Source organism: Stegostoma tigrinum, chromosome 14 (assembly GCF_030684315.1).
Source record: "Stegostoma tigrinum isolate sSteTig4 chromosome 14, sSteTig4.hap1, whole genome shotgun sequence".
Lineage (NCBI taxonomy): Eukaryota > Metazoa > Chordata > Chondrichthyes > Orectolobiformes > Stegostomatidae > Stegostoma > Stegostoma tigrinum.
Window position 1 is genome coordinate 26,865,788 of NC_081367.1, and position 25,214 is coordinate 26,891,001.

The window sequence follows — 25,214 nt, forward strand, 5'->3', positions numbered from 1 at the left end:
TAATTCTTAATACTAGCTAAACTAGAAAACTGTTCCTGCTTCATTTGTTTTTTTTTCTTAGTTATCTGAGTAGTGATATTATAAATAAAATCAAGTTTATAAGTATTACATCAGAAACTGAAACTCTTCAAATAATTTGGGTATGGGCTGATAAAAATGGGAATGAATGCATGAGTGATTACAATCTGAATTCCCTAATGTTTGTACTCAAATGAAAAAAGAAATTTGTAGAAACCTAAAATTAAAGTAACCTTTGCGGATGTGTAACATTTTGATTTGATTTGATTTATTATTGTCACACCTACCGAGATACAGTGAAAAATATTGTTTTGCATGCCAACAAATTGTATCCTACATAGGGACATGAAAGTAATAGATCAGAATGCAGAGTATAAAGTTACAGCTACAGAGACGGTGCAGAGAAAGGTCAGATCTAATGTGAGGGGACCCTTCCTAAGTCTGATAACAGCCGGAAAGAAGCTGTTCTTGAATGCATTGGTGTGTGCTTTCAAACTTTTGTATCTTCTACCCAATGGAAGAGAGTATAACCAAGTATCAACCAAGTCCTGAATATCTGACTTACTTTCAAACCACTGTCTCCTCCCAAATCCCAAAATAGTGTTTAATTTGCTAGAGGCACACCAATACACACCATACCAATAAATGGCTGTTCATAATTACAAGTGTTTTTCTTTTATTTCCCTAGAAATGCTTTAAGCTGCTGCCTTAAGAAACTAAATGTGTTTTTGCTAAATGAACAGTGACCGATCACAGAATGCCAATGCTGACTTTCCAGTTTATCCAAGATGTCACTAACATAGGCAGACGCGATACTTCATTACGTTGTTCACATAATTTAACTAGAGAAATGTTAAAGCTTTAAGAAATTGACATGACTTTTTCTTAAAAAAGCTCTAATTATTGCAAGATCAGCTTTGTAGCTGAATATGTCAGTACAAATGCCCATTTACACTTATTCTTTCTAAAGACTTACCTTCTGAAACACAAACCTGACAATTTTGAAAGGTTTACATGTCAGTTCCATTTACTAAAGCATGCCTAACAGCAGTGGTTTATGCAGATTGGATTCTGAATATGTTTTGATTTCGCAATTGTAGTACGTACACTGTGACAGGATGGGGTCTAAGAAGGGTATTAGGCCACAAAATACAGAGTATAATAGAATAGAATATCCTTTATTGTTACATGTATCAAGGAACAGGATTACAGTGAAAAGTTTACAATGTCACCTCTCAGGTGTCATCTTAGGTACAGAGTAACTAGACACATATTTTAGATACAAAAAGAGGAATAAAAAAGAAAAGAAGTTGTAGTGAAGTTCATTGTACTGAATCTCTGGGAGCACCAAACAGCTCTCAGTTACTGTCTTGATGCTGTTGAAAGCAGGAGGCAGACTGCCACTTTTCATAATTAAGGCCCCTGTTGATTGCTGCTTGATGGGCTTGCTAGCATTTTGCCAATTGCGAGAACAAACCCAATCCTCTCCCCTACAAACCGAGGCCACGAGCTTCATGGAGGTGTTCAGCCTCTGTCAGAGCAGCGTCTATTATAGCTGGAGTTTCTGTGCCTCAAAAAGTGGCTCATGCACGCAACAATCCTCTTAAAGGGCTACCCTCTGTCCCACAGAAGTAGCGTAGTCAGCCGGCTATGTTCTAAACCTCTGTGGTAGCATCTGCATTATGAGGCAGTCTTGAGTTCTCCTGCCTACCTTAGTTGCCAGTGATCTGATTAAACCGGCAGCTTCATAACCCTGCAAGCACACAGGCAACTAAATAGGAGTCAACTGCAGTTAAATCATCAAACTGGTCCCACTGCTAGTAAGCACAAGCTCGGGAACCAACTTTAAAGCCAGTGTCAGGATCCTAAAAGACTTAATAAGAGTGAAACAATGTGTCAGATCTCTCTGTGTCAGTAAGGAGGTCCTCAATGCACTTTGCCACCTACAGCAGTTACAAGTGCAGCCTTAGAACTGGGCAAGGACAGTGCCACCAATGGCCAAAGAAGACCCATGACCATGCACGTTTGTGCACCTGGCTCTTTCCAGGCAACATCTGCAGATACTTGCGAAATCTTCCCCATATGCTGTCGCAGTTCCATGAGATGGGCCACTGTGCCTCTTTAATCCAAGAGAACTGAATACATTTCATTCCCCCTTACTAGTGAGAAGTAGCTAGAAACAACTCTCAACATCATGAGATTTTTAAGCTACAGAGAGTTGAAGACAAAGTACAAGACCATAGTCAAGGGTAGAACTAAGGGTACCGATGACTCGAGTGTGATTTTTAAGGTCAGTGCATACCAGCATAAGAACAACTGAAAATTGAAATAGAATAGGGAAAATAGAAAAAAAATCAGAATTAAATGCTCTTTACCTGAATGCACAAAGCATTTATAACAAGGTAGGTGAATTAATGGCACAAATAGAAATGAATATGTATGATTAGACACGGTGACAATTACAGTGACATGCTTACAAGGTGACCAAAGCTAATAACTCAGTATTCAAGTGTATTTGACATTTTGAAAGAAGGTGAAGTGCCTCTGATTATAAAGGATGCAATCAGTACTGAGCAAGAAAGGATCTCTGCTCAGGTGCTCATGATATTGTCTCAGTATGGACAGGATTAAGAACTAGCAAGGGAAATTAGTCACTGGTGAAGTAGTTTATTCACTGCTCACAGTAACTACACTGTGGGTCAGAGTATATGTCAATAAATAATCATATGTTGCAAGTAGGATACTGCAGTAATTTGCAGGTCATTTTATTTTTCTTATACATCAGAAAAATTGAATTGACAAAGATTGCTTTGTGAACAAGCTCATTTAGTAAGACAGTTTTTTTTACAATAGTACATTCTGTATGAACCACCAGCCATCTACTTTAGAACTGGCATTATGTAATGAGACAAGATTATTTAATGATCTCACAGTCAGGAAACCTCTAGGGAAGAGTGTTCATAACATGACAACATTTCATGTTCAATTTGAGGTTGAAAACTCGCATCTGAAACAAAGGAGATTACAAGGATATAAAGCTAAAGTGGAATGGGAGAAATGCTCGAGTGTAAAATGGTAGAGGTAGTAACAGACATTTAATGAGATACTTCATAACTCTGTAGAGAAATACTCCATTGTGAAAGAAAGACTCAATAAGAAAGATGAACCATTCATTGCTAACCTAGGAAATTAAGGATAGTATCAAGTCGAGGTAGAAATGTCGCAAAGATTAATAGTTATTGGGACGAACAAGGAATGAGTAAAATAATAATAAACAGGGAGAAATAGGATAAAGTCCAGTGAACTTTCTTACACCTCTTCTAATAACTTATTTAGGTACGGAGACCAAAATGCTACACAATCATCCAGAGTAAAAGCAAAATAATTTGAAGGGTTTTTGGTGTAGTGGTGTCCATATCTCTGAGCCAGGAAGCCTAGATTTGAGTTCCTGTGATGGCTGATAATATGCCTGAACAGGCTGATTAGAAAATATCTAAAAGCTAAAAACTGCAGATGCTGTAAATCTTTAACAAACAATGAATACTGGAGAAACTCAGCAAGTCTGGCATGTCTGTAGAGGTAGAAACATTTTGAATCCAGAATGACTGTTAATGATCACCCAGATATGATCTTGCAAAAACTGTAGTAAAATGTTCTGACTAGTATTCTCCCACTTGATTTCAACAAAGGCCAGAAAATAGTAACCATCAATGCGTACCAATCTTGACGGTATTTAGCTATCTGACTAAGCAAATCCTACATATAATGGCGCACCTCACAAATATTTACAGACTAATTTTAAACTTGAAAAACACTTCTGCCACCTTTGTGTGTTCAAGCCTGATATTAATGGCAATGCACTTTAGTAGGAAGCTTTTGGCCATAATACATATACTGCCTTTTTAACTCACATGTACCTGCTGCATTGTTAGTTGATGTGGTGCTTCCATGAAAAGCATCCCCATCTGCTGAATTGCATATGTCCTTCATACATACGCTGCATCTTCAAATTTTACTGATTGCCACCTACTTATAGTCAAAACGGCGAAGGGACAGGGAGTGGAAGTGGCACATGTTTATGACATTGGGACTGGCACACTGTTGACAAAATCCCAGCATTAGCACCACATACTCGTTGTTTTCTAGGAATTGAATGAAACAGGATGAAAACTGAACTCATTTACCTCTGGAATTGACAGAAAGGGTGAAGTTTTCAATCTCTTCTAGTTGTAATTCTCTTTTTCTCCACTTGACAGGATCGAATAGCTTCGGCGTGGATCAACAAAAGGGAAATCATGCTTGATAAATTCACTGGAATTTTTCAAGGATGTAGCTGATAAAGTTGATGAGGGGAAGCCAGTGAATGTGATTTGCGTGGACTTTCAGAAGCCTTCCGATAAGATCTCACATAGGAATTTAGCATGTACAGTTAAAAAGGGGCTTGGGGGTAGTGTACCAACAGAGAACTGATCAGCAGACAGGAAACAAAAAGTAGGAATAAATGGGTCTTTTTCTGAGTGGCAGTCAGTGACTAGTGGGCTACTGCAGGTGTGACTTATTTTAGAGATTCAGATAAGGGGACTAAATGACATATATCCAGGTTTGCAGATGATACAAAGCTGGGTGGGAGGATGAACTGTGAGGAAGATGCAGACATTAGTGTGATTTGGACGAATTGAATGAGTGGGCAAATGCATGACAAATAGAACAGAGAAAAGTACAGCACAGTACAGGCCCTTCAGCCCACGATGTTGTGCCATGGAATAATCCTAATCCAAAAATAAAATAACGTAACCTACATTCCCCTCAATTCACTGCTGTCCATGTGCATGTCCAGCAGTCGCTTACATGTCACTAATGACTCCGCTTCCACGACTACCACTGGTAAACTGTTCCAGGCGCGCTCAACTCTCTGGCTGAAGAACCTCCCTCTGACGCCTCCTCTATACCTTCCTCCTAACACTTTAAAACTATGACCCCTCGTGGCAGTCAGTCCTGCCCTGGGGAAAAGTCTCTGGCTATCGACTCTATCCATGCCTCTCATTACCTTGTTCACCTCGCTCAGGTCACCTCTCTTCCTCCTTCTCTCCAGAGAGAAAAGTCCGAGCTCAGTCACCCTCTCCTCGTAAGACAAGCCCTCCAGTCCAGGCAGCATCCTGGTAAACCTCTTTTGCACCCTCTCCAAAGCCTCCACATCTTTCCTGTAATAGGGAGACCAGAACTGGACACAATATTCCAAGTGTGGTCTCACCAGGGTTTTGTAGAGCTGCAGCATAACCTCGTGGCTCTTAAACTCGATCCCCCTGTTAATGAAAGCCAAAACACCATATGCTTTCTTAACAACCTTATCCACCTCGGTGGCAACTTTGAGGGAGCTATGCACTTGAACACCAAGATCCCACTGTTCCTCCACACTGCTGAGAATCCTGCCTTTAATCCTATATTCAGCATTTAAGTTCGACCTTCCAAAATGCATCACTTCGCATTTATCCAGGTTGAACTCCATCTGCCATTTCTCAGCCCAGCTCTGCATACTGTCAATGTCTCGCTGAAGCCTGCAATAGCCCTCGATACTATCAACGGCACCTCCAACCTTTGTGTCATCAGCAAACTACTAACCCACCCCTCAACCTCCTCATCCAAGTCATTTATAAAAACTACAAAGAGCAGAGGCCCAAGAACAGACCCCTGTGGGACACCATTCAGCACTGACCTCCAGGCAGAATACTTACCATCTACAACCACTCTGCCTCCTGTCAGCCAACCAATTCTGAATCCAGACAGCCAAATCACCCTGTATCCCATACCTCCTGACTTTATGAATGAGCCTGTCGTGGGGAACCTTATCAGATGCCTTGCTGAAGTCCATGTACACCACATCCACTGCTCGACCCTTGTCAACCTGTCTCGGAACTTCCTCAAAGAACTCAATAAGATATGTAAGGCATGACCTACCCCTCACAAAGCCATGCTGACTCCCTTTAATCATGCTATGCTTTTCCAAATAGTTACAAATCCTGTCCCTCAGAATTCTTTCCAAAACCTTGCTGACCACAGACGTAAGACTGACTGGTCTGTCATTTCCAGGGATTTCCCTATTCCCTTGCTTGAAAAGAGGAACAACATTTGCATCCCTCCAATCTTCTGGTACGACTCCCTTGGAGAGTGAGGAAGCAAAGATCTTCGCCAAGGGCTTAGCAACCTCCTTTCTCGCTTCCCGGAGCAACCTAGGATAAATCTTGTCTGGCCTGGGGGACTTATCAATCTTAATGTTTGCCAAAATTTCCAGCACATCAACTTCCTCAATCTTATCTGTTCAAGACTGTATTCCTGCTCCTCAAAGTTCTCATTCACAACAAGGTGTCTTTCCTTAGTGAAAACCGAAGCAAAAAACTCATTTAGGGCTTCCCGTATCTGCTCAGACTCCACGCACAAGTTCCCTATGCTATCCCTGATCGGCCCTACCTTCTCCCTGATCATTCTGTTACTCTTCATGTATGAGTAAAATGCCTTCGGGTTCTCCCTAATCCTTCCTGCCAAGCCTTTCTTGTGCCCCCTCCTGGCCCTCCTCATTCCACTTTTGAGCTCCTTCCGAGCAAGCCCATAATCCTCAAAGCTGTGCTAGACCTTTGCTTTCTCCACCTTACATACGCTGCCTTTTTCTTTTTGACAAGAAGCACCTCTGTACCCGTCATCCAAGGCTCCTTAATCTTACCCCTTCTTACCTGTCTCAGAGGAACAAATTTATACATCACTCGCAACAACTGCTCCTTAAACAGCCTCCACATGTCTGCTGTGCCCTTTCTGTGGAACAATTGCTCCCAATCTGTGCTTCCCAACTCCTGTCTGATAGCGTCATAGTTTCCTTTACCCCAGTTAAATATCTTCCCCTGGTAACTGCTCCTTTCCCTTTCCATGGCTATGGTAAATGTGAGGCTGTTGTGGTCACTGTCGCTGAAGTGTTCTCCCAGCACGAGATCTGACACCTGTCCTGGCTCATTGCTGAGCACCAAATTCAAAATGGCCTCTCTCCTTGTCGGCCTGTCCACATACTGAGTAAGGAAACCCTCCTGAACACACCTGACAAAAACAGCTCCATCCAAACCATCTGCACTAAGGAGGTTCCAATCTATATTGGGAAAGTTGAAGTCACCCATAACAACAACCCTGCTACGTTTGCACTTTTCAACAATCTGCCAGCCAATGAGTTCTTCGATCTCCCTACTGCTATTTGGGAGTCTGTAGAAAACCCCCAGTGAGGTGACTGCTCCCTTGCTGTTCCTAACTTCCACCCATACTGACTCAGTCGACAAAACTTCCTCGGCAACCTGAGCCCATACCACCTCAGTAGATGAGTCCTCATCAAAAGTTCTTTCAACCACCATTATACTGACCTTGACCAACAAAGCCGCACCTCCCCCTCTTTTACCACCTTCCCTGACCTTAATGAAAGATCTAAACCCTGGAACCTGCAACATTCATTCCTGACCCTGATCTATCCATGTCTCCGAAATGGCCACAACATCGAAGTCTCAGGTACCTATCCAAGCTGCAAGCTCACCTACCTTGTTCCAGATACTCCTGGCATTAAAGTAGACACATTTTAATCCAGCTTGCTGTCTGCCAGCACACTCCTGTGACAGTGAGGTCCTGACCATGTCCTCCCTATGCTCACCCTCCTGTGTACTAGGACTACACCTCAGTCATCCTCCTGTGTACTAGGACTACACCTCAGTAAATGAATTATAATGTGGATAAATGTGAGGTTAACTACTTTGCTAGCCAAAACAGGAAGGTAAATTATTATGAGAATGACAACAGATTGGAAAAGAGAAGGTGCAATGAGACCTAGGTGTTCTTATATACCAGTTTCTAAACATAAGTATCTAGGCTCAGCCAGCAGTGAAGAAGGCAAACAGTATGTTGGCCTTCACAGTGAGAGAATTTGTATAAGAAACAGGGAAATCTTGCTGCAGTTGTACAAAGTCTTGGTGAGACCATATCTGGAGTATTGTGTGCAGCCTTGATCTCTGTATACAACTGTGGTAGCAGTGCAACAAAGGTTACCAGACTGACTCCAAGGATGGCAGGTCTGACATACGAAGAGAGATTGGATCGGTCAGGACTATGTTCACTGGATTTTAAAAACAATGAGGAGTGATCTCCTGGAACCCTATAAAACTCTCACAGGACTAGACAGGATACATGCAGGGAGGATGTTCCTGAAGACCAGGGCATACAGAACCAGGGGTCACAGTCGAAAGATAAGGGATGGACCATTTAGAACTGAGATGAGGAGAAATTTCTTCATTCAGAAAGTAGTGAGCATGTGAAATTAAAGCAGAAGTTGCTGGAAAAGCTCAGCAGGTCTGGAATCACCTGTGAGGGAAAAAATCTGAGTTAACATTTTGGGCCTGGTCACCCTTCCTCAGAGCTGAGCAGGAGGATGAAGTGGAATTATCTGCCGCAGGAAGTGATTGAGGCCCCTGTATGCACTCAGGAAAGTATTAGATGTAGTTCTTAGGGCTAAAAGAATCAAAGAGTATGGGGATAAAGCAGGAATAGAGGACTGAGGTTGGATAATCAGCCATGATAAATGACTGAATAACCTGCTCCTGCTCCTATAACCAATGCTTCTGTGCTTAAGCGAAATAAGCTCAATACTGATTCAGGTTGAGTACTAATCCACAATACCAGAATCGGCAGTGATGTTGAGCTAGATGGAAACCTAGATCACAGATGCTACCAGAGAAAGAAAATATAAATTGGCGATTGGAAGATTCTCAGGTTGAAGTTCAATGATATTTTTGCAGAAGCAGCTTGACTTTAGAATTACTTGTCTGTTTTCACATTGCTAAATGTTATTCAATTTATCTTTAACTGTGGAGAATTATTTGTCCATAAGTGGGTATTAATCCTGAATGGAATTTTGATCTGAGGCTCAGGACATGTACGTTCTTGGGTCTCATTTGAATGTTTCTGGTCAACTGAGTTTCCGGAAGGAAGTAGCAGAGAATCTGCCTGGAAGCTGACAGCCAGCCTACAACAAGGTAAAATCAGCAGGAAGGTCTGTACAACAGCAGTCACATTCTCCCTTCTCTTCAGAGGAAATCATTCCCACCGGGGATATTCTGAAAATGTTTTTTTCCAAAGACTTGCTTGGCTTCCTGAACTCTTGCTCACCAGAGCAACCCTGGTGGACACCTCACTGGGATGGTTTTAAAAACCACTGTGAGACCCTGATTCTGTTTTATGATGAGGTTTCTGCTAGAGTCCAGATGGAAGCTCACCCTCTAATAACACCAGCAGTGTTAAAATAGAAATGCAGTGGGAGCAAGACCGCAAATTCATCCACTCTATTTTAACTCTTCCTTTGTTCCTTTCCCAGGGATCGAATGGGCTTTGTCCGAAATGTTTTGTGGTTTTATTTCTCCTGAAGTCTGATGTATTGGTGGGAGGAGACCAGATTAGCCATCTATTTGTTCTTCAATCATTATGGAGAGTTTCAGTAACTTCCTTTGTTATCTCATTATCCAAACAAGAGCAGCTCGGTTTCATTTAAGATAATGCAGATACCGTCAAGAAAGCTTGAATATATAACTCACCCTTCAAAATATGTAGAGTGTAATTGAGACTCTTTTGTTTGAAGTAATTACAAATAACTTCATCAGTCACTTCAAGTCTAGGCTTGTTAGACGTTGCAAACCATCAGATTTGAGTTTGATTTGTTCTGCCATAGCTTTCCTTCACTTCATTTAAAATACTTTTCATGGATCTAGTTCTTCATTACTTTACAAACTGTATCTATAATTCGTATTTCAGAGAATTGCTAGACTGTTGCATATCCAGAAATGTCTGTCTGAAGTAATACTTCACACATACAATTTATAAAATTGGACCTTTTTTTGTAAAGAAAACAAAAATCAAAATTAGGGATCTGGAAAAGCACTTATGTTGGATGTCATTTACTCGTGAGTAATTCCACAATTGAAAGTGATCCAGTAAGTGAATTATGAGGCCAGTTCAATGGGAAAGATTGATTGACAGTCCGATGGAAATGGTGGATCTTTACAAACATCCAGCTATCCATTGCCGTCGCACCAGCTATTTTTAATTATTGCCTTTTTTAATTCTGTTTTCATTGGTCACACAAAATCAGTTCAGTGATTTCCTTTAGAGAAGGAAACGTGAGTATATGAGGACATTCTTACCTGGTCTGGCCTTTGTGAACCTCTGGTCTCACACTAATGTAGCTGACTCTTGATGCCCCTCTGAAGTTGCGTAGCATTCAGTGAAACAGTCACAGTAGTAAGAAGTAAACAAAATGCACCACTTGACTGCGACTAGGTTTCGATTCACAGCAGAGCGGTACATGTAACCCAGATGCCCTCCCTCACCAACTTCTAGGAACCAGTGGGAAAGCTGCTCCATATCTGGAACGCCAAGAAATGCCTGATGGACTGCAAACAGCAAAAGATGCGGCTCTAGAAACATCCCAGTTATGGAGTTCAAGAAGTGTCCATTATGTGTAAACAAATATCACTCTGTTGAGGCCATGGCTTAGCAATGGTTTAATGTCATAAAAAGATACTTCCAGTAACAATGTCACTTTTCATCACAATCAATTTTTTGGGCTGTGTTGCTAAGTAATGTCTATTCTTTTCTAGTTGCCTCATATGCCCCACATTAGTGAAAGCTTGATGAAGCGGAGCCTCAAACCCACAGACCTGCGAGACATGACTGTTGGCCAGCTGCAAGTTATAGTCAATGATCTACACTCCCAAATTGAGAGTAAGAAATCCATTTTCTGTTTTTGTTTAATCTGTAGAATGGTGCACATGACACTGATGTACTGGATGCCACAATACGCGCAGTTCAAATACATGTTTGGGCGTCATACTTCAGAAAGATTGTGAAGGCATTGGAGACAATTCAGAAGTGATTTACAAGAATGGTTCCAGTGACTTCCGTTTCAATAAAATTTGTTGAACCAGGGCCATTCTGTTTTGAGGTGAATGAGAAGTTTGACGGAGGAGTTCGAAATTATGTGGGGTCTGGAAATACAGAGAAATTGTTTGCTTCGTAAAGGATTTGCAAGCCAGATGACGCCAATGTAAGGTAATTGGCAAAATGACTAGATGGGACAAGCAGTTAGGATTTAAAATGCATGGCCTGAGAGTATTATGAAGGCAGGGTCGATTGTAACTTTCCGGAGGGAATTAACTGATTTCCAACTGTTTCCTCTTCAGGCAATGTCAGGGGAGTGAAACTAATGGCGTAGTTCTGAGAGAATGCAGACAAAGACACAGTGGGCTTAGTGGTCCCTTCCATGCTGTTGTTCTTCTGTGATTCTTTTCCATACAAGTAGCAATACTATGCAGTGTGTCTAATACTGTAACATGTAGTTATATAGCATCTTTAACACAATTAAACTTCCAGAGGCACTTTACAGAAACAGTATCAAATGTAATTTTGTATCAGGTATGGAGGATAAATGAGGCCTGATGACCAGCGCAATGAAAAAGGCAGGCTTTAAGCTGTGCCCTAAAAGGAGAGAAGAAGAGAGGGAAGGCAGGAAATTTAAGAGGCAGCACGGTGGCTCAGTGGTTACCACTGTTGCCTTACAGCACCAGGGGCCTGTGTTTGATTCAAGCCTCAGGCTCTGTACAGTTTGTACATTCTCGTTGTGTCAGCATGGGCTTCCTCCCACAGTCAAGGGATGTGTAGGCTGGGCGGGTTGGCCATGGAAATGCAGGGTTACGGGGGAGGTGTTGGGGTCTGTTTGGGATGATCTTCAGAAGGATGGTGGGCCGAATGGCCTGCTTCCACATTGTAGCAATTATAATTCTGTTAAATTAGGATCTTGGCACTTGAAGGCATGGCAGGTGGTTAGCCCAAGCCAAGTAGAAATTGTAACTAGGAAAATGAGATTGAGTTGACAAGAAGTGAGTTCCAGAACGAGCATCATGATAGATCTGAATCAGGCAGATACAAGAGAGTATAAGGCTGCTGTCATATCTTCAAAGGGCGAACTTATCAAAAAGGTTAATGACATTTAAAATGGTTATGTTTTTGTTTTCAGTTCTTTTAAGTTTGTTTTCCTTCAGCCTCTTAAATAGATTGTTTACTGAGGAGGTGCGGTTTCTTGGGCAGCCTTCTGATGCCTTACTTTGATTCTGAGAAAGATATTGGCAAGTTATTTTAAGATGAGGCACATCACAACTGAACTTGAACATGAACTCAACTGAGGTCCATTTGTGCACTTCCAGCAAGGGTCAGTGGATGGCAATCATGAGTAGGAGTGTTGAGCAATGATTTTTGTCTGAACAGAGGGCACTGAAGTCAAGTCTTAATTTGTTTATCAACAGATCAGGGCACCAAGCACAGCCCAGAAAACAAAGCTGAGCCTTTCTGTTGCAGTCACTGGTGAAACGTAACCATCTCCCCATCCCCCTCTCTGATGAAGGGTCTAGGCCCGAAACATCAGCTTTTGTGCTCCTGAGATGCTGCTTGGCCTGCTGTGTTCATCCAGCTTCACACTTTGTTATCTTGGATTCTCCAGCATCTGCAGTTCCCATTATCTTTGATATTAGAAGTTCAGCCCTGATCTCATTGAATGGTCTTATGCCCTACTCCTGCTACTAATTGTGTTCTTACAATAAGGTTGCTCAACAGGTTAACATATAAGTTAAGTGGCAACGTTTTATTTTAGGAACAAACTTGTGTGGCAAGTGTGTTATTGAGAGGAAAATAATTGACTTTGGGTGGAACAGAGAGACGTATGGCACTCAAGCCAGTGGGTACATGGGGAAAATAATCATGAAAAGCACACTGTTGAAGATAATAAATCTGCCTTGTGTTCTTGTGGAGATCTAATTACAATGCTTTGCTCCATTACTATGGGTCAGATTAGGAATTTGATTTGCACATTTATGCATGTAGTTTCCAGGAAGGTGATGGCCTAGTGGTATTATCACTAGACTGTTAATCCAGAGACCCAGGTAACGTTCTGAGGAACCAGGTTCAAATCCTGCCACTGTTGATGGTGGAATTTAAATTCACTAAATATCTGGAATTAAGAATCTAATGATGACCATGAGTCAATTGTCGATTGTCAGGAAAACCCATCTGGTTCACTAATGCCCTTCAGGGAAGGAAACTGCTGTCCTTACCTGGTCTGACCTACATGTGACTCCAGACCCACACCACTGTGGTTGACTCTCACCTGCAGTCTGGGCAATTTGGGATGGGAAATAAATGCTGCCTAACCAGTGACACCCTCAGCCCATGAATGAATAAAGAATTTTTTAAAAAGCTATCACGGATCAATTGGCAACATTGCAATTCTTCTGCATTATTAGAAACAGGTACATTTTTGAGGCCTTCGACTATCTCTCAGATCTTTGTTCCTTTTGAATTTTTATGGCATTTCTTAGTAGTCATTACATGGCTAAAAGGAAAGAATCTGAATTGATTGAATTCCTCATGTGGTTTTTGGCCTGCAGTTCAGTAAGTTCAGTGCCAATGCTGAGCCATTGTGTACTTGTGTGTATTTTAAATAGATTTTACTTCTTCGCAGAAAACAGTGAACCATACTAAATCAAACCATATGAATGACATGCATTGGATATGCTTCAATTATATGTATTTGGACTCTATTATCTTCAGTAAAATAGGCCAAACAAAAAAAAATTCCAATTATTTGGGAGAGTAGCCAGGTTAACCAGTAACACCTGGATAACAGCAGAAAAGGGATTTATTTTTAACACCAAACACTTTTCCTTCAGTGTATATAGTGTTAGTGCTGAGAGTGTCGGGGATGCAATGGTCTCGTGGTATTCTCGCTGGACTGTTAACACTCTGAGGAGACCTAGGTTTGAATCCCGCCATGGCAGATGGTGATAAAATATCTGAAATTAAGAATCTAATGATGACCATGAATCAATTGTTGATTGTTCGGAACAAACCCATCTGATTCACAAAGGTCCTTTAGGGAAAGAAACTGCCACCCTAACTTGATGAAGGGTCCAGGCCCGAAACGTCAGCTTTTGTGCTCCTGAGATGCTGCTTGGCCTGCTGTGTTCATCCAGCCTCACATTTTATTATCTTGGAATCTCCAGCATCTGCAGTTCCCATTATCTCTGCCACCCTAACTTGGTCTGGCCTACATGTGACTCCAGATCCACAGCAATGTGGTTGACTCTGAACTGCCCCCAGGGCAATTAGGGATGGGCAATAGATGCTGCCTGGCCAGCAACATCCTCATTCCATTGATGAATATAGGAAAAAAAGGTTGCTATCAGAGTCACATTCACATTTTAGAGAATTGGGAGCATCGTTGCTATCGAATTGCTATTTGGTGTCACATATGAATCTCTGTAGGGTGTAATTGTTATGGTATATGTAGGTTTGAGTCACTTTTCATGATACAAAATATTCAGTAAAATTACTCAATTTGAGTTACACTGACGGAAGGTATTTCTCTATTATATGTCTATTCTATCCCTTCTCATCTTGCCCATTTGTGATTCATGCTTTGTACTCTGAGGAAGCTTCACTGCTTCCACATATTAGTTATGCTCTGTGAATAATTCACAGTTGTGCATGGGCTTACTTAAGATTCCACTGTTGGGCTTATGATTAATGTCATCCTTGAACAAGAATTTAGCTCTCAAAGCACTCATTGTCAGTCAGCAGGATGAGTTTATTTTTAGCATGACTCATTGAATGATCAACATTAATAATTCTGTTTAATTGCTTTGTGATATAAAACAGAAATTAAAGGGTTATTGTTTCTTTCCTGTTGATTCTGAGCGGGTGGCTAGCTGTGCTTTGCCTTCAATTTGTGACTTGAGAGGCAAACAGCTGGATTTGTATTGATGCATGTATTGTGTTTTTAGTCATTTTCTACGAATTTTCATATAAATCTGTATCAGCAATTTAGCATCTTTCAGGCTTGATAAACCTTCAAATGAATAAAATTCTTAGTATTCTAGGAATAATCTGAGAGGGGACCACTTCATTTGATGCTAATTGTAATGTTGATATGTGCCTTCTGTACATAAAATAAGATTTGTTGAAAACATCAAATAGTATTCTTAAAGAGGTGCACATCATGATGTATTATGTTTTCAGCTTGACCAATTGATGAGCACAGAAATGAAATTTAACAAACACACTTCATAAAAGCATTCCAATGAAAAATTGGGGAATCTACCATTATATTAAACATTTGAAATAGCTTTACTGAATTGCTTTTGACAACAAGACTAAAGTACATCTAGGATTGGGCAGTTGAAAGTGCTCTAGCTTTAAATTATAGCATGGATTTGATGCAAGTTATACTTCTTTCTCCCATTAGATCTGGTTTCCTTCAACAGATTGAGTGTTTCTGTTCTGCAGATAATTGTAAAAAGCTAATTAGTGTCAGAGGTAATATGGGATTAGACGAAGTGGTTCATGTGGAGAAAAACAGTAGTTCAGGCTTGAAGTGATGCAGTGTTCTATTATAATAGCCTAATACACATTAGTGGTGATTTGTGTTTCAGGAGTTAAATCCTATTTCAGTTTAGTGGCATTTTCTTCATCATGTTGAGTCAGCCGTTTATCCCTGTGATTAAATTTGTGTTGTTGGAGTTATCTACCATGCATTTTTGGAGCAATAGTTCCATTACGTATAAGAAGAATCAATAAGGTGCAAGTTTGAATGTTCGGTTTTCGTTTCAGATATTGGACAGTTAAAACAATCTTCACTGCTAAGAGTTTTAAATAAAAATAGTCATTACTTCATTTTAATTAGAAAATAATCAAGGATTAGCAACAACAGTAACAAATAAAACCTATAAAGTTTTTTTCCACAAACTCCATCACAGTTCATCCAGGCACAAAAATTTTGTAAAAGAGAACTTAAAGAAACAAAGTTAATTTGGAATAGAAATCTCAAAATTTTGTTGTACTATCCTTCTCATCAGCATTTATGTTGGGTTTCTTTCCTTGCAAAATTAGAACTCGTAATTACAAGTCCTTATCTTTCAAAAGACAGGGATCTTCCTGATTTTCATTTTCATGTCACGATACTCCGCTTCTATCCCTGTGCAGTTCCTTCTGGCTGCTACATGTTGCACAGCTTTGGTCACTCCACAGGTGAGAGAGAATTATCAGTGAATGCTCCTTTACTGCCTTGCACAATGTTTGCATTGTAGCCAACCTGTTTCAACTGTGATAAGTGAACGTCTTTGTTCCCCATGCTTCTAACAACTCTGAACATCAGCACGTAAAAAGAGTAAAAGCTGCAAATGATCAGCACATCTGACAGTGTCGACAGTGAGAGGAAAACAGATTTCAGACTTCTAATTTCAGATCAATAAAGTTTTGTTTAAGATAATTTTCGAGAATAATGAACAAAAGTAAAGAAATTTCTAAGCAGTCAGATTTAGATACGTGGTTCCACCCGCACAATCAAATTCCCTCAATCATCACTTTGTGGTTGTAAAGATACTCTCAATATGTCCAACACTGCCAGAAGCTTAAGTTCACTGTGTATATTCAGTGCATAAATGATAAACATCAAATCTGTTGACATGAGATTATATAGCCTTCTCAAATTGCACATTGCTATCCTTGGTCATGCCCTGGGATTCCTGCAGAACCTTTGATGTATGTCACAGTTCCAGCCATCATTCTTCCTTGCTAAATTAGCTAACTTGGTGTATACACTGTAATTTTTTATCTGGATGTTGTACTTTCTCTGGTGTTCAAATTATTATGCTAATAAATTAAAGTTGGAGGGCATTAATTTCTTGACTAAAATAATTTCATGTTTTAAATCTTGCAATTTTGCATTCCCCAACATGCTTTGAAACTTCATTCTACTTCTTTCCAAACCAAGACTTTTCTCCAAACTTGCTCAAAACTTTCAAAATCACTGCAGTTGTCATTACTTATATCGTTAGCTACCATATATTTTTTCAGTTTCCCCAATTAAGTGCCAATTTGGATACATAGATGTCTTTCAAAGATCCTGATAGAGACAAACACCTTCAGCACATGCTCTGCAACAGCTCAAGCATGCAGCTCACCATCAATTTCTCAACCACAGATAGAGATGGGCTATAACTATTGCTGTTTTTATTGATGCCCATAAAGCAAGAATAAAGTTCTTGTGAAAATTAACATGACTGCTGTAATCATGTCGTGAAATTAACTTATTTGCTTGGATTTCAGCTGATTGTGCTCTGACCATTTAAAGTTGATTGTGTCTAATTTCATTCAGCATTTTGTGAACACTTTCATTAAATTAGAATGACTTTTTTTAATACACTCAGGGGATGTGGATATCTCTGTCTATGCCAGCATTTATTGTCCATCCCTAATTGCCCAGAGGGCAGGTGAGTGTCACCCATATTGCTGTGGGCTTGGAGTCACATGTAGGCCAGACCAGGTAAGAATAGCAGATTCTCTTCCCTAAAGGACCACATGGGTTTTTTCCTGACAATCAACAATGGTTTTATGGTAATCATTAAATGCTTAATTCCAGATTTTTCTTCTAATTGAATTCCAGCATCTGCCACGGCAGGATTTGAACCCAATACCCTGGACATTAGTTGAGTTTCTGGGTTAAAAGTCCAGTGATAATACCATTAGGCCATTGCATCCCAACAATGCATTGAATTTCTATATGCATTTTGCAAATAAAACAACTATCAAGCTCTCATTCCCTCCTCACATATCATCTCTACTTATGCAGGACTTCAGAAAAATACAGTATAAGCATTTAATACGTCAGTAAAGGAACACGTGAAAGTGCATACAAAAGACTAGTGTACATGCAGATTTTAAAAAATGGAGGCATTATCTCGGGTGCCGTACATACAGAATGAGAAGGGGGATATGGTGGCATGGTAGTAATGTCTCATGACTAGTGATCCACAGGGCTGCAGTAATGCTTTGAAGGTATGCGTTCAAATCCTACCATGTCAGTTGGTGAAATCGAAGAAAGAGAGAGAAATTTTAAAGGTATCAAGGGATATGTGGAGAAAGTGGGGATATGGCATTGATTTCAAGGATCATATTGAATGGAGTTATTGGCTCAAAGAGAAAATCACCTACACTTTCTCCTAGCTTCTTTGTTTCTCTGAAATTTTATTTCACTTAATAAAATCTGGAAGTAAAATTTAGTAATGGTGACCATAAACCTATCATCAATCTGGTTTGCTAAAGAAATAAAGTTTACCATCTTTGCCTAGTCAGGCCTATATATGACTTCAGACCCAAAACAATGTGCTTGACTCTTAACAGGCCTCTGAAAAAGCCTAGGAAGTCATTCAATTCAAGGCTAAGTCAGGATGGGCAACAAATGCTGATTTTGCTAGCAACGCACATGTCCCATGAAATAATAAAGAAAATACAAGTGTAATTGTAAGATAACAACAAACAAAGAAGAAAAGTAGCAATATATTTTTAGGTAGAGAGACTTTTCTTTGTTTAAGATTGACCAATGTTTTTCCTCCTCTTATCTGAAACTCACTGGGAGAACTAAGTAAATCAAATGTTCCAAGGGAGTTCAAATGAGATAGCTACTATATTTTTGAAGCTACTTGTGTAAAATCAAGAGTCTTTTGGTTAATTATTGAAAATTTCATTAGAAGCATCACAGAAGGGTTTTTTTTTTTTGTTGCATGCTTTCTTCATTATCATTAGTGATATTTGTGTGGAAAGTGACTTTTCAGTTTGAATTTCTAAATATCTACTACAGCTACTTACATAAACCAGGAAAATTTGAATATCAACTGGATAAATGTGCATCAAACTTATTAATTTCAGTCCTACTTTCCCTGTTCTCATCAGTAGTTCTCTTCAGAAATCTACCACAGCCATAACTGTTTTGGTCCTATTATTAAAACTGGGATTTGATGATATCGTGGATAACAAGGTGTAGAGCTGGAAGAACACAGCAGGCCAAGCAGCATCAGAGGAGCAGGAAAGCTAACATTTCGGGTCTAGACCCTCTTTGATGATATCTTGTTGTTTTAAAATGATACAGCTGGGACCAACTGATTGCTTCAATTGAAGCATCCATTTGTCATTAAAGACAATAATACACTCCAGTACATCATTAGCAGGGTCCAGTTAGTATTAGTGAAGGATGGTAATGAAGGAATTTATCTTTTGAGCCGATGGATAGCGTTCATTTTTTAATTTATTATGGAAGCTACATTTACATGACACATATGTATTGTCAGAATATCCCAGCTGTTCCACTGAACCGTGGTTCTTCTGATGAAGTATAAATAAATTGAGATTAGTTTTCAATATTTGGTGATAAAGGATGGTTTCTTTGGAATGTGCCTTGAAAGCGTACAAAGAACAGGTACTGAGCTTGCTGAGGTTGTGTCTGGGTAACTTGGGGTCACTTTGCCCCGGAAAATGTGAAGAATGGGACTTAGCCTTCAGTTTGGAATTTCTAAACTGTGATGCCGTGAAACTATATGTATTTCGAGGTGGACCAAATGGCAGGATTTTGCTTATCTCCTTAAGATATATTTTTGATGGTTGTAAAGTAATAAAAACAGAAGTTGCTGGAAAAGCTCAGCATGTCTGGCAGCATCTGTGAAGGCAAAAACAGAGTTAAAGTTTCGGGTCCGGCGACTCTTCCTCAGAACCGGACCAGAAATGTTAACTCCTTTTTTCCTTCACAGATGCTACCAGACCTGCTGAGCTTTTCCAGCAACTTTGTTTTTGCTCCTGATTTACAGAACCACAGTTCTTTTGGTTTGGGTTGGAAAGTAAGTTAGGCGCCAAATCCCCCATCGTTCTGCTCATCCCGATATACACCAAGGGGATGAGTGCTGAAATCAGCTGCCCACCTGTCATAGTTACATAAATAATTGATGGCCACTAAGCTTGTTAACAAGCATACTGACCAAAATAATGTGTTTCCCTTACTAAAGTATAGTTGGCGTGACCAGTCAAGCAGAAATGACCAGGCCGTTGTTTGAGGCCATGTGACTAAATGGAGGCACGAAGGTTGGCGCCTAATTTGGAGAGAGCTCTGCACACTTCTGGGAAACCCTCATAAGATATCACTCCCTCCTTTCCATGCTGTCTGCTGGACAGATTCTCCCCTACCCCCACTCCTCTTTCTGACTGTGGGTTCCCTTCCCACCTGAAAATTCCAGGAGTCACTTCCTCATAGCAATCATGGTGTACCCCTTGCCACTTCCTGCAGCTACCCTGGGAACACCTACCACTCCCCTCCCTTGCTAGGGTTCATGATGTTGCCAGCCAATTACATCACTGAACAAGGGCTACAATTCCCACTGTCAGGCAAATTAGCCCACTTGTTATTGGCAGGATTTCTCAACGCTATTCAGTTTCCAGGTGATTTTCCTTTCAGAATGAACAAGGAGCCCTCGTGCCCATCCTTTCCCAATACTGAAAAATGGGACAGTGCAGTACCTTGAGTTCAAAGGGCTATGTGTGATCCCACTTAAGACACCTGTTGATCTGTTTCTCCTTCTGTGGATGTTCGCAGAATGTTACACATTCCTGCCTTTGCTAATTAAAATATGTCCACAGAACTCAAACAAATTATTGTAGAAGGGTCAAACCTGAGCTGATAGGGCAGCTTTTATAGAATCTGTTTCACCAAATAAAACAAAGATAATGTATGTGTGTGAGAGAGATAGAGATGATGACAGGGATCTCCTTGAATTAATGGCTGTTTGTGATTTGCTCTTGTTTAAATTCTGTGCACCTTATCACACCATAAATCTGCCTTAATAAAAATGACAAACCACCAGAAATGTAGAATGAAATCAAACAGAAATGCAGAATTTCTCAAACAGTCATGCTTTTTAAAAGGAAGAAAATCTATGTAAATGAATATTAAGGCATAACAGTTCAGTTAATGTAGCCCCTGTAGTATACCCCTCTAAGGACTGTGAACATTTACTCAGCCTGACAACTAAAGCCAAGATTGGTGACCACCAAACCAGCTCGACTCCCCTACCTATGTTAAGGGAATAAAATTATCCTGTCATCATCAAAACACAAGTAACTTTCTAGCTGCTGGTCCAGCTTAGACAATGCTCTGTAGTAGTACCCTACTTATAGGAAAATTTGGAGCTGTGTAGAAGGAATACTGATTCAAGATACTGTTTGTCTCTGTATATCTCAGTGAGTTCTGCTGACTTGTCAAACACACATTGTGCTTTGGAGTGTAGATCTCCCTGATTCAGGTATCAGATGTTTAGGATATTTTGTTCTTTGCCAGAATTCCTTCATAAAATACATTACACTAATGGCAATTGGGAACAGATGACATTTGTCTTCCAGCTGTTAAGTGTGAAATAGTTTAAATTTGTTCCCTACTTGTCCCTACTGATCTTATGACATTGGTTTTGAGATGATCCATGAGCAGCCCCAGAGAAAAAAGTTCTTTTCCAACACAAAGGTAATGGACAAATTTTGAGGCCTGGAAGATTTAGAAATATCTCAATGTTTTGATTCAGCATAAAACTTACTGATGTTCTCTTGGTTTCTTTCCACAGGCAAAGGTTAAGTTTATTTCATGCACTAGTGCTCACAGGGTAGGGTTCGGATTGTGGAAATTGATTTCACAAAATATCCCTTCAATCAGGCCACTATTAGATTTCTTCCTTTGTCTTCGGAAAAACCATTTTCTTATGTAGTGTACAAAGAAACAAAAATCACTCAAACTGTTGACTAGCATGGTCGCAGAGTCTGAAAAATAGTTTCCATACTGTTCAGATCCATTGGGCTAAATTCAACTGTTTGTTGTTCCATAACCCTTGTCAAAGTTGATAGACTTGTACTAACAAAGACCATTTTAATGCAGTGGAAAAATTTTTCTGGCATTCAACCTGAGCAACTGTTTTTACAATTAAAACATTTCTTTTGTGACCCATATCCTTAGTCGTTATCTCCTGTGTGACCTACTTTTGCGATGGGAAGCAATTTACTGAAGCATTAATATTAACACTTATTTCTGACAGCTGTCTATCCGTATTTTATGAAGTGTTTACTTTCTAGTCTGCACATCATTTTGATTAAATCATAAATAGTATGGTGCATATTAATTCTACAAGTGTAACCTAGTAATTCTCTTCTCTCCAAATTAGAAATAGTTTGGTAAATATTTTGACATGAGAAAGGGCCTCTTTAAAATTAGGCTGAGAAAAATAATACAAACGTGACTGGATCTGAAAATTAATGCCTAGAGACAAAGAACAAAACATTCGTTAAAGTAATTCTGCCTGATTCTTGTGAAAGAAAAATTAAGAGCAGCCTGTTGAATAAATTACTGTGCAAGGTCCTTTTCAAAATCAGAATTCTATAAATATTTTCATTTAATATACAGAAGCAGTTACTGTGTAATTTAGAACATTTTATACAAAAAAGACTGTTGGTAGCTTCTTTGATGACCTAAGAAGAATAATACTAGTGCAGGCATGAGTATAATCTATGTCATATAATACACAGTTACAAGCTGGATTCCTTACTTTTGCCGAATGAGTAGATTCCCCAGTGACTACAGTGAAGCTGCCACAATGACCACAGTTCCCTCAACGAGATGTAAAACAGGATCAGACTTCAATATCATCCCTCTGCCTTTAGCCTTCCTACAGTTAGTTGAGTTAGGCTCCAAAAGGGTGCCAACAAACCATGGTAACAAGTCCTTGCTGAAAGAAGGAAAATAAGAAATTTTAAAGAGATATATGGATGATATTTGCTAGCATGTTAACACAAATATCTCCCACTACCGTGCCTCCATATGTAATTTACCTTCTTTCTCTGCTCTGTTATATTTCCCATATAGAAATTGCTTTCCACATGTAACATATTGAGATGTGGATTTACATCAGTACGTCTATTGCATTCTTGACTCACGTTCCAAATATCCCTCTAGAACAGTTGCACTTGACAATAATGTAAAGCTCCCTGTACTGGGCTATGACAGAATGTGCTTTCATTTTATTGTGGAAGGGGATCTGTTTGCTTTTTACAAGAAGTTGTTCTTTCACTTTCTAAACCAGCAGCCTTTCTGTGTGGAATTTTCACTTCCCATAACAAATCCTTCTGAGCGAGATTGTCGAAGTTTACCTCAAGGACTAATACTCACAGGGTAGATTTCAGACTGTGAAAATTGATTTCACAAAATATCTTTCCTATAGGTAGAGAAAGAAGATTTTCTATCCAGGGTAGTTTATAGTTAATAAGTCTGATCAACATTTAGTGTCTCTTTTTAGTCTCTATAAATCCATCGAGTAACCGATGTTTTACTGCTTCATGGAATGTGAGCATTGCTGACAGAGTCAGCACTTGTTAACCATTCCTAACTACCACCAAGTGCGTACTGGTGAGCTGCCTCTTGAACCACTGCAATCCACATGGGTCAATGCACAACAGATCTTGGAAGTTTGCTGATGAAGTTGGCTGTACAATAAACTGGAAGAATGAAGATCACTCGACCATGTTAGTATTGTAAGCAGGCAAATAGCAAATGTATTACAATGCAAAGTAATATTAAAAGTAAAACTGAGTGCCAACATAAAGGCAAATAGAATTGTATGTTTCACATTCAAAGACATTAAATAGAAGGGTAATACTCAGTTTGTGAAAATCCTTGGTGACATGCATGTGGACTATTTTGTTTGGTCCTGTACACCCTTAATAGAAGGGTGTTGAGGCCATGGCTAGAATACATATTTAGAGCTTGCTGAAAGGCTGCCAAAAAATACAATCCCTAGTTAGGAAAAAGAGCTTAAAAATTTGGACATTAGTTTTTCACGAGTAAAAGAGATGAAGGAAGGATTTAATAGAGGTATTAAAAATAACATTCAGTAGAGGCTGGAGAATTGGTTAACAATAAGTTTTAGCTTCTTGCCAGAAGAATGAAGTAGTAAGGTAGAAAATCTTCTTTTTGCAGACAGCATTGTTCCAATGTAGAATTCTCTGCTACAGATACAATGAAGCATCATGCAATATTAGTTGAAAGGAAAAGTGAAGATGTGTTCGAAACAGGATAACATAAAATGTGTATATATCATCTGATGGTTGAATGAAAAGCAAATCTCCATTACCAGTTTATACTGCATTAGCTGTAAACATACGAATGAGGTACAAGAGTAGGCCACTTGACCCTGAGTCAGCTCTGCCATGCAATGAGATAATGCCTAATCCAATTTTAACATCAACTCCACATTTCTGCATATATCCAATAATCATTTATTCCCTTGGTAGTCAAGAATCTATCCACCTCCACCTTAAAAATATTTAAACATACTGCATCCACTGCCTTTTGAGGAAGGCAGTTGCAAAGACACTCAATTCTGAGATAGAGAGAGAGAGAGAGAGCAAAAAATCCTCATCTCTCTCTTACTCAGATGCGGCCTTATTTTTAAGCCAAGAGCCTTAGTTCTCAATTCTTCCATAAGAGGAATTCCTTTCTGCATCCATCCAGCGAAGTCCCTCAGAATCTTTTATGTTTCAAATGAGTCACCTCTGACTCCTTCCGACTCCTGAGGATACAGGCCTAGTGTGAGTGGCCTTTCCTGATAAGGCAGTCTACTTATTTGTGATGTTGTGAAGGGTGTAATTTTTATAATGATATATTGGTCCTTTGCGATAACAGTCTGATGGCTTGTCAGCAGTCAGTGACAACATAATGTCACCGGGTAATGATGAAAAAACGTTTTCATGCCCCATGTGAGGAAGATCCCTATATTGCCTTGACTAGCACCATGGAAATGCTGAGTGCTTCCTGACTGCTGAGTGGAAAAGGGCATGAGGATCAGAAAAGTACTGACTCGCCTTATCATGGTGATGTAGCGTGAGGTCATATTGCCAACCGTCCCACCAATCTTAAATTCTATTTCTCTGTCCAAGCACACTCTGTTGCAAACTAAGAAGCCTCATAATTCAGTTGTCTTTAGTTCAGCAGCTCAAAATTAGGATTCATCAGCTCCTGGGATTACAAAGAATCTGCATAATTCCAAGTGACCAGTTCTCACTTGTCAAATAGAGTTTAAAAACTTACCGTTCACTTTTTTGGGGATTTTACATGTACGTAGTATCCAACTGCATGCCATGCATTCCATCGTAGTAGAACTGCATCGCTAGGGTAACTTGGACAATAGAGAATAATCTTGTATTGTTTAAAACAAAAGGTGGAT

At 39.7% G+C, this 25,214-nt stretch overlaps 1 protein-coding gene across 9 annotated transcripts in view; it reads left to right on the forward strand.

Annotated features, from left to right (window-relative positions):
- The window catches only part of schip1 (schwannomin interacting protein 1), an 806,217-nt gene that overhangs the window by 773,482 nt on the left and 7,521 nt on the right, over positions 1-25,214 (forward strand). For all 9 annotated transcript variants that reach the window (XM_059651054.1, XM_059651055.1, XM_059651056.1 and 6 more), the window contains one exon: positions 10,686-10,809. In XM_059651054.1, the coding sequence (XP_059507037.1) occupies positions 10,686-10,809 (124 nt within the window). The remainder of the gene's footprint in view (positions 1-10,685; positions 10,810-25,214) is intronic.